The sequence below is a fragment of the Neofelis nebulosa genome, chromosome 1 (assembly GCF_028018385.1).
Source record: "Neofelis nebulosa isolate mNeoNeb1 chromosome 1, mNeoNeb1.pri, whole genome shotgun sequence".
Classification (NCBI taxonomy): domain Eukaryota; kingdom Metazoa; phylum Chordata; class Mammalia; order Carnivora; family Felidae; genus Neofelis; species Neofelis nebulosa.
This window is the reverse complement of record NC_080782.1, coordinates 100278528-100294470: the sequence shown is the minus strand read 5'-3', so window position 1 is coordinate 100294470 and position 15943 is coordinate 100278528. Positions and strand designations below refer to the sequence as shown.

General features: G+C 38.3%; 2 protein-coding genes across 9 annotated transcripts in view; one reads left to right on the top strand and one right to left on the bottom strand.

Moving 5' to 3' along the window:
- The window catches only part of CERT1 (ceramide transporter 1), a 107359-nt gene extending 95365 nt beyond the window's left edge, over positions 1–11994 (bottom strand). Inside the window, exons 1-3 of one of the 3 annotated variants that reach the window (XM_058729376.1) lie at positions 11906–11994; positions 11280–11685; positions 5308–5442 (exon numbers count right to left, since the gene is read on the bottom strand). In XM_058729376.1, the coding sequence (XP_058585359.1) occupies positions 5308–5442; positions 11280–11685; positions 11906–11994 (630 nt within the window). Of the gene's footprint in view, positions 1–5307; positions 5443–11279; positions 11757–11905 lie in introns of those variants that run through there. The other 2 variants (XM_058729365.1, XM_058729355.1) reach the window with 2 other exon arrangements.
- POLK (DNA polymerase kappa) overlaps positions 11955–15943 on the top strand; it is a 73262-nt gene continuing 69273 nt past the window's right edge. For 5 of the 6 annotated variants that reach the window (XM_058729329.1, XM_058729338.1, XM_058729318.1 and 2 more), the window contains exon 1: positions 11955–12064. The gene's annotated coding sequence lies outside the window, so the exon portion shown is untranslated. Of the gene's footprint in view, positions 12065–12208; positions 12552–15943 lie in introns of those variants that run through there. The other variant, XM_058729307.1, reaches the window with a different exon arrangement.

The window sequence follows — 15943 nt, the reverse complement described above, 5'->3', positions numbered from 1 at the left end:
ATTATTATCTTAATAATCTAAGATTCTAATTTCTTTTAGAAATTCAGACGTGAGTGTTCTTAGAATGAGAATTATCAACTAATATTTTATCCCGTGCTTATACTTGTGTACACCCTCCTCTTTCCACCAGTTCAATGTAGCAAAATTACACAGTTGATAAAAGGCCAACTTCTTAATTTCTCACTAATCTGGAGTTCCTTGTATAATGAATGATTGTTTATGGCACTACTCATCTTTGGTGATATCTAATTTGCTGAACATTATTCTGTATCATAATTTCTTATTTTAAAATTTTTAGGGAGTCTGGGTGGCTCAGTCAGTTAAGCGTCCGACTCTTGATGCTGGCTCAGGTTGCGATCTTTGCTGTCATGAGATCGAGGCCCGTACTGGGCTCTGCGTGGAGCATGGAGCCTGCTTGGGATTCTCTTTCTCCCTCTCTCTCTGCCCCTTCTCCACTGGTACATGCATATTCTCTTTCTCTCTCTCAAAATAAGTAAACATTAAAAAAAAAACTTTTTAGATCTAATTACTCTTTAACACTTAAATTTTTTTGTTTAGTTTTATAGTTTTCTTCAATTTTGAACACTTCCTTCCCTTGCTTTTACATCTCTATTGGCTTCTTTAATTCTGCCAGAATCTTTCAACTTTCTTCCAACCCTATGTACCTAAGAACTATTTGGCTTTAATTTTTAAAAATCTAACCATAAACATTTTGACTATCTTTCAGTTTTCCTTCTGAAAATATTAAACCATAAAATTGGTGGATAAACTTACATATAACCAACCTCTAAGAGTAATAGGAATTTCATTCATTTGGTAATTAAAGAAGTTCTACAAAGTTTCAGGTACACAAAGGCAAATACCTAAGGTGAGACCTGGGACTACAGACCCTAGGCAAACCAATTCTAAAGACATTACTATTTCTGTTATACCAAATATCTCTACCTACCTAATTCCCAAAATATCTTATCTCAGTAAATACAAACAAACCACTTCTTTTATCTTCATGAAAGGATCATGAATTGTTGGTTGACAAACTATTAGTATTATAATTTTAAACATGGTACAAAGAGAAGGAATACACAAATCAAGTGAACAGAAGAAAGTGTAGAAACAACTGCAAATACACATGGGAATTTATAGTGAAGGTGACATTTCAATCCAGTGGAGAAAAGGTGAATTATTCAATTAATGGCATTAGAATACATAGTCATTTGACGAAAAATAAAAAAGCTAAATTCCCCTATCACTCTTTAGGCTTAAAATAACTCCCACAGGAATAAAACTCAAATATAAATTTTACATGAAAATATAATTACATATTATATTGTATATAGTCTCTGAAGTAGGAAATACCTATCTAAACATAACTAAATGCAGAAGCTATAAAGGAAAGGTCAGTAAGAGTATGTAAAAAATTATAATTTCTGTAAGGCTATAGAAGACTATAAAACAAGGTAAGAATAAATGACAAATTGGGGAAAATATTTGCAACAAATATGATAAATGGCCAATTATCATGTTATCAAGAGCTTCTATAAATCAATAAGGAAAAAAAGAGAACAAGAGATGAATAAATGATTGGAAGAGGAAAAAAATATAAATGAGCTATAAACAAAGTACTCAATCTCATAAATAGAAAATGCAATTTAAAATATTAAGGTACTGGGGCGCCTGGGTGGCGCAGTCGGTTAAGCGTCCGACTTCAGCCAGGTTACGATCTCGCGGTCCGTGAGTTCGAGCCCCGCGTCAGGCTCTGGGCTGATGGCTCGGAGCCTGGAGCCTGTTTCCGATTCTGTGTCTCCCTCTTTCTCTGCCCCTCCCCCGTTCATGCTCTGTCTCTCTCTGTCCCAAAAATAAATAAAAAACGTTGAAAAAAAAAATTTAAAAAAAAAAAAATAAAAAAAAAAAAATAAATAAAATAAAATAAAATATTAAGGTACTATTTTTATCTAGTAGATTGACAAATATTTTAACATTTGCCAAAACCTAACTTCCTCAATACTTCAGGGTATGGGGAAATAGAGACACTCATACATTATTGGTAAGAGTGAAAAGTGGTACTCTTTTGAAAGAGCCATTTGACAGTAACTATAAAGAAATTTTAAAATAAGTTTGTTCCTACAGTAGTCATTCAGTAAAAAATCAGATATGTTCTAAATGTCCAAAAAAAGGGAGGAGGCATATAAACAAGATATGGTACATCCATACAATTCAAGAGAATGTAGTAAACACGTCCAAGTCATACTAAAAGAAAATAAGGTAAAGAACAATAGATTTAGTATGATACTATTTGTGTAAATAAAAATGAAGGACATAAACATACAAACGCTTGTATGGGCATACAAATTATTGGAAGAAAACACCAGAAATTTAACTTTATTCCTTGAGTGCAGGACTAAGAGCAAAGAGAAACATTCACTTTTTCATGCCACAGATTACATCTTTTTATCAGGAGTGTTTTATTTAAAAACAGAACTTTAAAAATAAAGAACAGTTTAAATATTCCATAAACATTGTTTTTGATTGAAGAAATACAATTAACGTATATTGAACACCTCCCATGGCTAGTTTTGTAGCACAGACTGGATCTTAAGCAAATAAATTATAAATAAACTATTATAATTCTGAAATTCAACTTTATCTTTCTATAATCATTTACTCTACAAACAGTTCATTTTTCATAAAGTGAAAAAAGTATTGCTTTTCTTCTTACCCACTGCTTTCAATCCCTTCACATTAATTATTTCCAAGTAACAAATTCTCCCAGGAAATATTTTGTTCCTTGAAAGTATTTCACTCAATTCATTATCACAAAGCTAAAGAACATGATTAAAATAATTAAGAATGACTTCATTGTTAAACTAAAATAAGAGCGAATTTAACAATAAATTAGGTTCTATCAGAAAAGGTGGGCTCAGATAGTAGGTTCACCAATAAGTAGTATGTTAAGGTTACAGCAAAGTCACGATTCAAGTCCAGATTTCTCCACATATGAATACTGTCTATTTTATAAGATGCCATGTGAGCAAATTCAACACTGCCATTTATTTTTTGTCTTCAGAGGTGAAGTGATATATATCATAGCCCATATTTAAGAAAAGCAAAGGCTACCTATTTAACAGAGATTAGTATTACATTTTTGTTATTTAACTCAAGTACATGTTCTATTTGTAAACTCGTTGTCAGAAACTCATAGAATTCGGTTGTATTTTTATAACTTCCTTGATATATGGAACAGTGAACCTGTGAACCCACAGTCAAGGAAAAGACTGAAAGTTGAAGGAGTTCAGGAATATAAATGCTTGTGTTTCTCCTTACCACTTGTTTCAGTCTCTAAGACTACCACTCAGAATTTGCTGCCTCATTCATCTTTTTAACCTTCCCTACCACTATTTAGCTTAGTGAACACCACTAGATTCCTTCCTCATCTCTTTCAAATTGTTTCATTTTCCCACCCATTTCTTTGACCCTATACCACAATGAAAGATCTGTAGGCAAATATAGGTATAACAAAAACAACAACAAAACTACAAAGAACAGGTTTTTTTTTTTTTCTGAGTAGATGCAATGTAATTATTTACTAAAAACTTTTTTCCTTCAATAAGCCATGCACTATTACCATAGTTCATAACTCAAAACTATATTTAACTCTACAGAAACAAGCATAGTACTCTAGGAATACTACTATTTAGTAAACAATAAAGATAAAGTTTCATTCATCCCCATTTTCACATCAACCAACAGCTTATTTCCAAAGTGTAGTAGCTAATAAGCATCTGACAAGATACAAAAGAAGGAAAGATAGGAAGACTGGAGGAAGGACATTTCAAGATTGTAAAACACGTTTCTATCCACTGTTCTGTCCTCTAGCATATACAATAATCTATCTCAAGGGAAATAAAACCCCAAAATACAAAACTAGAAACAACTTCAAAATACACCATAATGCACAACATACAAGTCAAAATAAATACTGAGCTTTTATATGTTCAAAATATTTCTTTAAAATTGTCCCTAAAAATGGAGAGTAGCAGTTTCATTCTTAATACTTACAAACAATTCCTCTACAGGTTTTTCCCACTCAACACTCAACTAAGTTTGTTTTCAAACTTTGAACATATATGAGGGGCAGAATGTACCAAAAAAAACCAGAAAAAAACTGTAAGATTTCTCTTAAATGTGTAACATATACATACCTGAGTCAGATTTAGAAATCGACACAGATTCAAAGTATACTTTTTATTTTTACAAGCAATATAAATTTTATCATAATGTGAATTCTCTTTGAAAGTATCAGTATAATCTATCATTAAGTTTTAACATACCCATTTCTGGATTTTAAGACAACAGTTCCCTTAACTGACCTCCATTTAACAGTCCTGTTTTAGCCAACACTTTTTTTTTACTTTTATTAAATAATGCCATGGCATACTGACTACTCTCAACTTGTAGGCTATTTTTAATATATTTAGGCACTTCTGATCTCACAGGTTGAGTTATGTTTAACAAATCAGTTGGTTGTTCCCAAACCTGTTTATGCCAGTTTACTTGTGATCCTTGCATAACTTAATTAATATTAGGTAAGTCTATGAAATACAAGTGCAAAAAGAGGGTTGTCTCTATGTAAACTAAGTTGAATGCAAACTAAGTAGAATGACTCAATAAAGGTGAGTCATTCTTTAAAAAGGTATTGAATTAGACAAAGGTGAGACATCTGTAAAATATTAAGGAAAACATAAAAAAGTCAGAAGATCCTATACTTAGGTCTTTCAAAACTATCTTTAAGCATTTATCTCACTTTAGAGAAATCAAAACTGGAAATTGCAAATCATGCATTATGGATATATTTACAAGTACTTCTCTCAATTTCACATTTGAAGAGATGGTGTTAGCATTACATCAAAAAGCTGGCAAATGAATATAAATTTGCATATTTTAAGTTAAAATTTAAAAATGTTAAGATACATTTTTTTTTAGTTTTCTGCTTTACCTTTTTCAATAACCTACCATGTAACTGTCATTATCTCATCAGATATGAAGTCTTCAAATGTCTTTTTTTCTGCATCCCTTGTTTAAGGGCTTGCTGTAACAACTAGATATACAGTACCCATCTTTATAAAGTAGTATTATCTAGTAATAAACACTGTAAAATAACTTTATGGAAAGAAGTATTAGCCTTTGTGCTCCACAGAGGCAAAGATCTTTACTTGTTTTGTTCACAGATATATCCCTAGGACCTAAACAAGTTCCTAGTGTATAGCTGATGCTCAATAAATACTTGTTGAATGAAGAATAGGAACTTACTGTGATGACAGCCTTGCTAAGACAGATGGATCCTCTGCAGCCGTACTCTGTCTCATCTTCAGATTTGTAGTAACTCAGAGTATTATTTTTCAAAACTACCCAACGATCCTGCCACCCATGAATGTAGTTTGTCCACTAGAGGTAAGGGGATGGGGTGCGAGGGAAAAGAAAAACAAAATATAAAAGTCAGTATTTTAGAAATCCAAACTTTCTGAAACAACCAATCTAATTTAAAACCAAAATGTGAAAAGCTCTAACTTAATTATAAACAAAATGATTATAGGGGCACCTGGGTGGCTCAGTCAGTCAAGTGTCAGACCTCAGCTCAGGTCATGATCTCCGATCCGTGAGTTCAAGCCCCGTGTTGGGTTCTCTGCAGAGCCTGCTTGGGATTCTCTCTCTCTCTCTCTCTCTCTCTCTCTCTGCCCCTTCCCCACTCACGTGCTCTCTTTCTCAACTAAACTTTAAAAAAATTGCCAAAAGACTGGAACTGGCACTTCATAAAACAGGATATTCTGTGCTGACAGCTCAGAGCCTAGAGCCTGTTTCAGATTCTGTGTGTGTGTGTGTGTGTGTGTGTGTCTCTCTCTCTCTCTCTCTACCCCTCCCCCTCTTATGCTCTGTCTCTCAAAAATAATAAACGTTTAAAAAAATGATTGTAGAAAGTGAAAAGTTGAGATTTTCTAGATATGATTTTCAGTAACTTTTACAAAATTACAAATAAATATTGTATTCTCTTCCATTTAATATTTGAGGAATAAAACTGTTTCAGTTAAAAATTCTGCTCTTCATTTGTGTGCTTCATCCTCCCCTCCTCACCAACTTCATGAGACTTGGATTGTTTTGTCCCTGCCATAATTAACATATTCAACAGAAAAGTCTGGTTATATAGCCTCTCATTCTCTTACACCAAGTACTGCATGAAGCTTTGTAAATCAACAGAAGTATGAAGCTAATCATGGCCAAATTCTACTTTGGTTGTAAGTTACTAATATATGAACATATATGATATTTATGACCACATCAAAGTAAAAATACAAGATCATTAATCTTTAAAAGTCTGTATCAACTCTACTGTTTCCCCCACAGAACTCAATGCTACATATTTAAAAGTTCATTCATTTTCCAAGTTTCTCTGAATACCTACTTTTTAAATTCAAGAGTAATAATATATTATGTATTAAAAAAACTAGTTTTCAAAAACATACTTGGATTATCAGTTTCTAGTACCTACAAATGGTTTCTGTGTTGCTAAAGTCTTGATGCACAGTACAGATCATAATCAATAATCTTGCAAAGGCGGAAATGTAACCTCTATGGGAATTCTTGATTTTGCATATTTTAATGCTCTGGGGGTTTTATGTATGTAAAGACAATTCCAAAAACTATCTAATTCCAAAACTATCTGCCAAAAACTAATTCAAAATGGATTGTTAAAAATATATTGCATTGGCTCAGGCTCTTTACCCATTGAGAAATCTTTACTTTTCTACTTCCTACTCAGTATGTTTGAGACATTTCAGCTCTTAAATCTTCTAAGGTTCATCATTACAACCCCTCCCTAAGAGCTTATCTATGTTGGCAATTTAATACATTCTTTCCTCTGAGCTCTCTAATCACCATTTCCTTATTTCTAATTCCCTGTGACTTACCATTAAATTACACAATGAGTTGAAATAATGATGGTTACATGTAAAATTGAATTCATCTCCTCTTATAAGGTGCATTTTCCTCCTTATGTTTCTATTTCCTTGGCTACACTGGTATTTGTGCAGCCTGATTCATATTCAAACCTGGCTCAGTGCTCCTGTACTATGTGGACAGAACAGAATATACAAAATCAGATAGATTCTATTAGTTGTGTGATGAGTTTTGACAAGTTATTTAACTTTTCTGTGCTTTAGTTCCCTTCCCTATTATTTGAATGGCTGAAAAAAATCATGAATGCCTCTACTACAGTTTTAACAGATACTGTTCCTTGTCAATGTCTATAGCCTGTCATCAACTCCTATTCATCTTTCCTTCATATAAAACCCTTACATTTGGCTCTTCTTCTCTATTTTCAATTAATACAATGATTATCAGGTTACTAGGCTCTTAGGAAGGCTTAAGAACCTTACCTCTAATATCTTCTGCAATTTATTTCATAACTTACATAATTTTACTTATTAAGCACATAGGCTTACTTATCTCACATATTAATCTCAATGAACCTCTCGCTCCAAAACTTATGTGGACAACTCCCCATTGTCTGTAATACAAATTATTTAGACTGGCATACCTTAACGCTGCCTCATTCCACTTACTGCCCCTCAGAGGGCTGGTAACTGTATGACTGTGGTCAAATTGCTTACTGTTTCTTTGTCAAACTTTACCTCTTAAAGTTGTCAAGATTAAACAAGAATAGACTTAGAATACTGCCAGGCACAAAGTATTTTCTCAGTTGGAGACAGAGTTATGCAGAGCTAATGAAGCTTAAGCTTCAGTGCAGTTCACTAGAACAGACCTCTTCCAGAGTGACAGAATGGGCCCCAGCAATTGTGTACCATAATTTTATACTTTTTTATAGAGGACCCATTAAATTACATAAGCTTCAGGCCCCTAAATGTTAGCTCCTACTATCACAACTAGAAGGTAGATTTTTGGTTTCTCATAACGTCTCCTCACTCTTCCCCAACTAACAAAGACAAAGCAATATGCTAGACACAGCAGAAGAATCAAAGATTTCTGTTCCCAAGAGTTCAGCAAGCACAATTTCAAGAGGAAAAAAAAATCATTTACAGTAAGAGTCAGAACAAGTTACAAATAAAATAACTATGGGAACCCAAGGAAAGGAGATCTGAAATGGTTGGCAAAATAAAGAAAGGCTTCATGGTAAAAATAGTTTTTGAGATAAACTCTAAAGGTGGATAGAATTTCAGCCAACAGTTTGGTATGTGGGGAAATAGAAGATAAGGTAAACCTTGAAGGATTGAGAGAATTCATAATAAGTTAGATGAGATTTATTTTATCCAGGCTTAGTTGCTCTCAATTCCCACCAGCGCATGAATCTTTTCTCATCAATGATCCACCCTGATATTGTTATAACCACCTAGAATTATTGTCTATCCAGTATTTTTGGAACCTATGTGCTTAAGAAGTGATTCTACAGAAAATATGCTTCATAGGTATTTCCATGTATTTTAAATTACCATATACAAAATAAAACTTTGGACTGGTATATATCTTTTTTTTTAAATTTTTAAAAATATTTATTTATTTTTGAGAGACACAGAGAGACAGAGCATGAGTGGGGGAAGAGCAGAGAGAGAGGGTGACACAGAATCTGAAGCAGGCTCCAGGCTCTGAGCTGTCAGCACAGAGTCTGACATGGGGCTTAAACCCACAGACTGTGAGATCATGACCTAAGCCCAAGTCAGACACTAAACCGACTGAGCCACTCAGGCACCCCAGGACCGGTATATTGCTTTAAAAAAAATTTTTTTTTACATTTATTTATTTATTTTTGAGAGACTGAGAGAGAGCACAAGTGGGGGAGGGGCAGAGAGAGAGAGAGAAAGACACAGAATTCGAAGAGGCTCCAGGCTCTGAGCTGTCAGCACAGAGCCTGACGCGGGGCTCGAACTCACAAACCATGAGATCATGACCTGAGCAGATGTCGGAGGCTCAAAATGACGGAGCCACCCAGGCGCCCCAGGACCGGTATATTCCTAATATAAGTTTATCCCCTCTGTCCATTCCAAATCCACTCAATTTTGGAAGGGAAGAAACGATACAAATTAGAGACTTACCTACATTATTCAATTGAAGGAAAAGAACAGTTGCTGAGTTCTAACTCTTGTGTAAATTACCAAGTGAATACAAACGGATCAAAATATAGAATTACTTTACATTTTAAAACATGTATTCAATATAAAATACTCCTGATTGGGGCGCCTGGGTGGCTCGGTCGGTTGAGTGTCCGACTTCGGCTCAGGTCACGATCTCACAGTCTGTGAGTTCGAGCCCCGCGTCGGGCTCTGTGCTGACAGCTCAGAGCCTGGAGCCTGTTTCAGATTCTGTGTCTCCCTCTCTCTCTGACCCTCCCCCGTTCATGCTCTGTCTCTCTCTGTCTCAAAAATAAATAAAAACGTTTAAAAAAAAATTAAAAAAAAAAAATACTCCTGATTAAAAAGCTTCCAGAAATCATTTTATATACTAAATTTCAGGGAAATTTCCTTCATAGCTGTTAACAAAAATACCAAAAACTATATTCCTGCTAATTCTACATATACAGCAATACCAAAGTTATTTACGTACCAGAGAAGTGATAAAAAAATACATTTGTCTATATTTAAGTATCAAAGAGATACTCTTCCATTTTTTGTCATAAGGTATGTGTACTATACTGCTCTGTATATAGTGAATACTCAGAGTATTGGGGACTCTTTTCACCAGTCACTACTCCCGCCCCCCAAAACAGTGGTATCAAATAGGTCAAAAGTTCAGCCTGTTTTATAAAATACCACTACTAGAGTACTAATTTGGAAGTCTGCTTCTCATTTAATGGGAAAAGTGATGAATCTACCAGAATTGAGAAGCAAATTCCTTCTGAAATTCCACCTGAAAATGTGTATCTACTACACAATGTGTTCGAGAGATTCCTAAATTACGAGATACATTTAATGTAAAGAAACCCTAGGGAGGTTCACTTCAATGAAAGCCTTTCACTGAAATTCCAATGATCACAATATCAACACACATCATGATTTTTCTATGTAAATAAAAGTTAACACTTGGCAAGTCTTAGTTCTGACAGACTCCTGTCTTACCTAAGGCCTTTCTCATCAGCCTTCTAAAGACAACAGAAAAACCTAATATGAAACAAGTCCACAGAAATGTCCAAGTACTTAGCCAAAGTATGTATACTGGAAGCAGCATGGTTTCTTAATAGCCAGTAGGCTGCACATGATCTTGTATCTTATGACCAGCTTGCTGAGGGACTGGCCATTTCTAAAACTTTAACAGGAAGAGAGAAGGAAGTAATAAAGGCAATATGTATCTTATTAAGCAAAACTTTGAACGAATAAACAAGCAAACACCCATATATTACCAAAAGAAAAAAATCAAACATCTCAAAAACGGCCTGATCGAATTTAATTAACTGGCTTTACAGTCCTACAACTATATGCTTTGCTAAAATTTTGAAAGACGGTATTTAAAATTTTCAGGAAAGGTAAGATGTGTTTTCCCTACTCTGGCCCTTTGACTGCAATAATATTTTATTATTAACAGTGTTCTTCCTGGACTAAATAAAGGTTGGCCTCTATTCTGACTTGTTCCAAGTTACTTGGACTAGTTCTTGTACCTATCACGTGCCGAGTCGACAGCTCTTTTCTGAACTGGGGAATAGGATGAGGGGAAAAGTACAAAAGTCACCTTCCCTGAGATCTCTCACTGTATCTAACTTGGCATAGTTTACCGCCTCAGTTTTCCGCACCATATCCAGTTGCTCCGGCAACTGTCTACACAGCCGCGTTCAGCGAATCCTCCAACCCTGCTCTCCATCTCCGAACTAACCTCGTTTGCGAGGTCCGACCTGCACTGCTCCCAAACCCAGGCATTCGAACACTGCTGTTGCCCAACCCGGGTTCCTATGGCCAGGACAGATGCCGCTCTGAGTCCCAAGTCACGATACGCATGCCGCTCCCAAACTGAATTCGGGGCTGGGACGCGTTTTCTCCGGTCTTTGGCCACCGCCGCCGAGCCCCAGGGTAGGAGAGCAGGACAGTCCCCTTCTCCCTCCCACCCCCACCCTCACCCCGGCCCGGGCACTCCTGCAGCAGTACTCAGCCCCGCACCCAGGCACATTCCGCAGCCCCCGCCCCGGGACAGTCCACCACTCCCGCCCAACCCCACCCCATCCCCTCAGCGGCTTGCCTCACAGCAGGTGAAGTCTGAGCAGGAGGCCCTCGGACGCGCGGGCTGCTCACCTTGCTGAGGACTCCGCAGCGCTCCACAGGCGGCCCGGACTCCGTCTCTGGATCCTCCTCCGAGCCCGACGAGTTCCAGCTCTGGTTATCCGACATGGAGGCGCGACAGCCGAGCGGGAGACCGGCCCCCGCTCCCTGAGCTGCGCCGGAGGAGGCGCCCAGTAGCCGGGGTGAAGGGTCGGGAGATGGCGAAGGGAAGAGTGCCCGCTCCGGCGCCGGGGGGAGCTGGAGGAAGCACGAAGTCCGGCCGCTGCGCCGCCGCCGCCGCGCCTGACACCGAGCGGACCGGGGAAGGAGGACAAGCGGCGAAGGAAGCCTGCCCTTCCAGCCGTCAGCAGCCGCCGTCGCCGTGACCCCTGCGCTGCGCCCGGGGCCACCACCCGAACTCAGCCCCCTCAATGCCAATCTCGTAGAAGGAAAAGGAAAGAAGGGGAAAGAAAATCCAGTTGCAGAGATACGGGTCCACTCACACCTCCGCTACCGCCGCCATCTTCCTGCCTGGCCCACTATTTACCCTCCCCTCCCCTTTCCCCTCCCCTTCGTCCTCCCATTCTCCCCCTGCTCCCCGCCCCGTCCCCCTCCCAACGTCTGACGAATCACGCCGAGGGCTGGAGGTCCCCTCCCGCACCCTACCTCCGTTCTCCCGAGTGACGCCGGGTAGAAAAGTGGGAGGAGCGGAGAAAGGAGAAGGGGTGGGGTCTCCGTTCTGTTGCATTCTGGGAAAGACGCTGTTCCTTGGGCCGTTCAGTCGCCTGGGAGTTGTAGTCACGATCCTGAGGTAACGGGTGAGTGTTCCGCGCCAGCAAGGCTCGTATCCTTAGGGACCGGTGGAGTGGTGGGAGGGCTTCGTTTGACAGTTGTGTGAACCACCTCCTCGGCCACGATTCTATCTCTGCCTAGAGTGTTTATGACGAACCTGCTGAGCTTGCAGGCCCGGACGTGAGATAACTCTCCGCTGAGGATGCCGGGCCTGCCTTCCATGGCGGTTTCCTGGAAGCCGGGGAGTATTGAGCCGCTTTCCTGGGTGGGGATGTACGGGGCTCTTCTGCTTCAGCCACGGGCCAGGGGTTTGCCACCTTTCTAGTGAGAAAGAGGTTTCATTCTGCCAACCCCACCCCCCCCTGCAAATTTTGACGGTCTTTCATCTCGCTCTTGAGAAGTTAAACTTAGCGCTTGACGTTTCCCGCCTTTGAAAGGAAGAATTTTCAGTCACTTCTAACGTGACCAAGTACTTCGCATCATTAGATTTACAGAGTGTCCTTTTTGTGGAAAGTAAGTTGAAGATATCAAAGAATAAATGACGTTTGTGGAATTTTAAAAGTAAAATGAGAATGTGAAATGATAGCCTGGAGTTTAAGTTTTAAATAAGTATCTTCCTGAAAGCTAGGTTAACCATCTCTACGGACCTATCTCTGTCTGGGACGTAGGGAAGGTTGTAGAGTAGAAATTTTACGAGAAAAACCAAAATGTAGTAGTCTTATTGAATAATAAGAGATTAGACAAAATAGGACTAGAATTGAAGGGGTGCCTGGGTGGCTCAGTCTGTTGAGTGTCCGCCTCATGCTTTTGGCTCAGGTACTGATTGATCCCAGGCTTATGGGATCCAGCCACCCACCCCTCCTCCCCGGTTGGGCTGGTACTGAGGGTGGAGCCTACTCAAGATTCATTCTCTCTCTCCCTCTCTCTCTCCCTCTCTCCCTCTCCCCCCCCCCCTTTCCTCTGTTCACGCGTTCTCTCTCTAAAATTTAAAAAAAAAAATTTTTTTCCTAAGGCTAGAATTAGGAAGACCAAAAGAAGATATAATAGATCTTGGTCTATTTTTACATAAATTATAAGGATAATTTTTATTGTGAGATCTTTAATTTTGTAGCTTCAGTTCTTTACGTCTTGTCAATTTCCTAATGATTGCCAACAACAAAATTCGTTACTAAACCTTAGAGTACCTGCGCCCTGCAGGGACTGAGGATGGGAGTGAAATTTTGAGTCTAGGGGAAAAGGCACAGTGGCCAGAAATAACTCTGGTAGGATAGAGGCCAACTAACTGGGATCTTTGGGAAAAACCAGAATGATAGGAATTGTCTGAGAAGGACCTGTGGTATCTTTTCATTTGCCTGATGCTTATAGATGCTGAGTCTGTTGTAAATAGGTTACAGATTGTTTTTCCATTGTAAAATCAAATAATCATTATTAACAGCCATTCAGATGAATAAAACCTTGAGATAACGCTTTAGAAAATACTTTGACAACCTGTTAATTAACACAAAATCCCAAGGTTGTCATTCAAAAGAGAAAAAAACCCATGTAGCATATTTTCCTCTTTATTGAATTACTAAATTATGTCTTTAGAATTTTGAATACTGTAGCAATTAAGTTTTTTTTCCCTTTTGATTACCTAATACATATGGTTAGATGTAATATTTGATTCTTTAAAGCTCTAGGTTTTATTTTCATTTTATTTTTATTTTAGAGAGAGGGAGGGCGAGCTAGGGGGGAAGTGGGGAAGAGAGAGAGAGAGAGAGAGAGAGGGAGAATCCCAAGCAGGCTCCACACTCAGTGCTCAGCCGGACCCCACAGCCTTGGGATCATGACCTGAGCTGAAATTAAGAATCGGTTGCTCTACCAACTGAGCCACCCAGAGGCCCCTTAAGCTCTGAATTTTAAAAGGACATTAGTCTTAAGGGAATGATTGTGATTTTGAGAAATCTACTTCATAATGCAACTTAGAATCATGAGAGCATAGAATATGTTTATATTGAAATTGAACTTTTTATCGTATTTTAGCATTTCTAAGTTTTGTGTGGTTGCAACCATAATCACTTACATCTCTGAGGTTCCCACTTTATTCAGTAGGAAATTGTTTCACTGTAGTAGTCTGTTTGTAACTATAGGAGTGGGAGAAGGGGCATTCTGAGAAATCATTTAACATGTATGAAAATCCCATTGTTGAACACCAAACATATTATTTCTATTCAAGGGCATAGCACATGATAAATGTTTAAATGGATGTATTAGACTGAATATATTATTTTGTTCCACTAGAAGGTGAGTTCTGTGGGGACAGGAATTAAAATTTTTTTTCATCCATTTTTTTTCATAACTATTTTCTATCCTTAGTCCCTAAAATAGTGCTCAGCATATATAAGGCATTCATTCCATATAATTCAGGTATTATATCCCATCTTCCAGTTAATAATTTAATTTAACAAACATACAATGTGCAGGATACTATGACTGGGTGATTTTAAAATAGTAAAAAGTTAAAAAAGAGGGGCATGGGGGCTTTTCCTTTAAGGAGATTATAACAGAAAACAAGGTAAGAAAGGTACACATGTAACTTTAATAGCTGAATACTATTTAAGAGAAGGTAAATGACAGACTGGCAATGACAAACTCTCTTCTTTAATCCTGTTTTCTAATCCTGCATCTCTGTAGGCCACTTGCCCCAGGTCTTTTTAGTTAAAACAATAGCTATTTGGAATTTTAAAGAAAAAAGGATTGTCCTTATTTGCTGATCTCCTTATAGGAAGTTATCATGTAAGCTATGTAATGAATCTTGTCACATTTAAAATAATATAGTAGCACCTGGGTGGCTCCGTGGGTTAAGCTGTTAAGCCTCTGGCCTCTTGGTTGCCGCTCAGGTCATGAACACAACACACAGTTGGTGAGATCAAACCCCACTTTGGACTCTGTGCTGACAGCTCAGAGCCTGTGTGGGATTCTCTCTCTCTCTCTCTCTCTCTCTCTCTCTCTCTCTCTCCTCCCCCTCCCCCTCCCCCCACCTCCCTCTCTCCCTCTCTCTGCCTCTGTCTCGCTCTCACTCTCTCAAAATAAACTTTTTAAAAATAAATAAATAAAATAATATAAATTGATAGATCTTTTATGACTTGTTACTGTGTTTGTGACATTCAGCATGTCCCCTAAATGCAAGTTTAGAAATAAAAGCTACTTTTCAAGTCTCTTTGCCTTTCCAATTTAACCAGAACTGGTTGTTCCTTTAAATGCATTTTTTTTTCATGTTTTGAATACTAATTGATCATATTAGCTTCTCAATGTTCCTGTCAGGACTGTTCAAGAACCATGTAGTTTGTGCCACTATGGTGATTTATGCTAGTTCAGGGTGAGCAAGCAGACAGTTCCTGAGTGTGAATCCTAGTTGGCCATCCTTAATAATCATGATTTTGGATGCATATTTATACTAACTTAATAAATGAGATTAGTTTAACTAGTTGCTGTTTATTACTATATATATTCCCAACTATTATGCTGTTAAATACATTTGTAAATGGATATTTGCATGTTTATCAAAATGGATATTCATTTGTATGGTAGTAAATGCGTCTATGTCCTTTTTTTTTTATATAAAAAAATTTTTTTAATGTTTATTTATTTTTGAAACAGAGAGAGACAGAGCATGAACGGGGGAGGGTCAGAGAGAGAGGGAGACACAGAATCTGAAACAAGCTCCAGGCTCTGAGCTGCCAGCACAGAGCCCGACGCGGGGCTCGAACTCACAGACCGCGAGATCATGACCTGAGTCAAAGTTGGACACTTGACCGACTGAGCCACCCAGGCGCCCCCGCTTTTTTTTTTTTTGAGAGAGCAAGTGGGGGAGAGGCTGGGGGTGGTGGGGGGAAGAAAATCCCAAGCAGGCTCCATGCTGACAG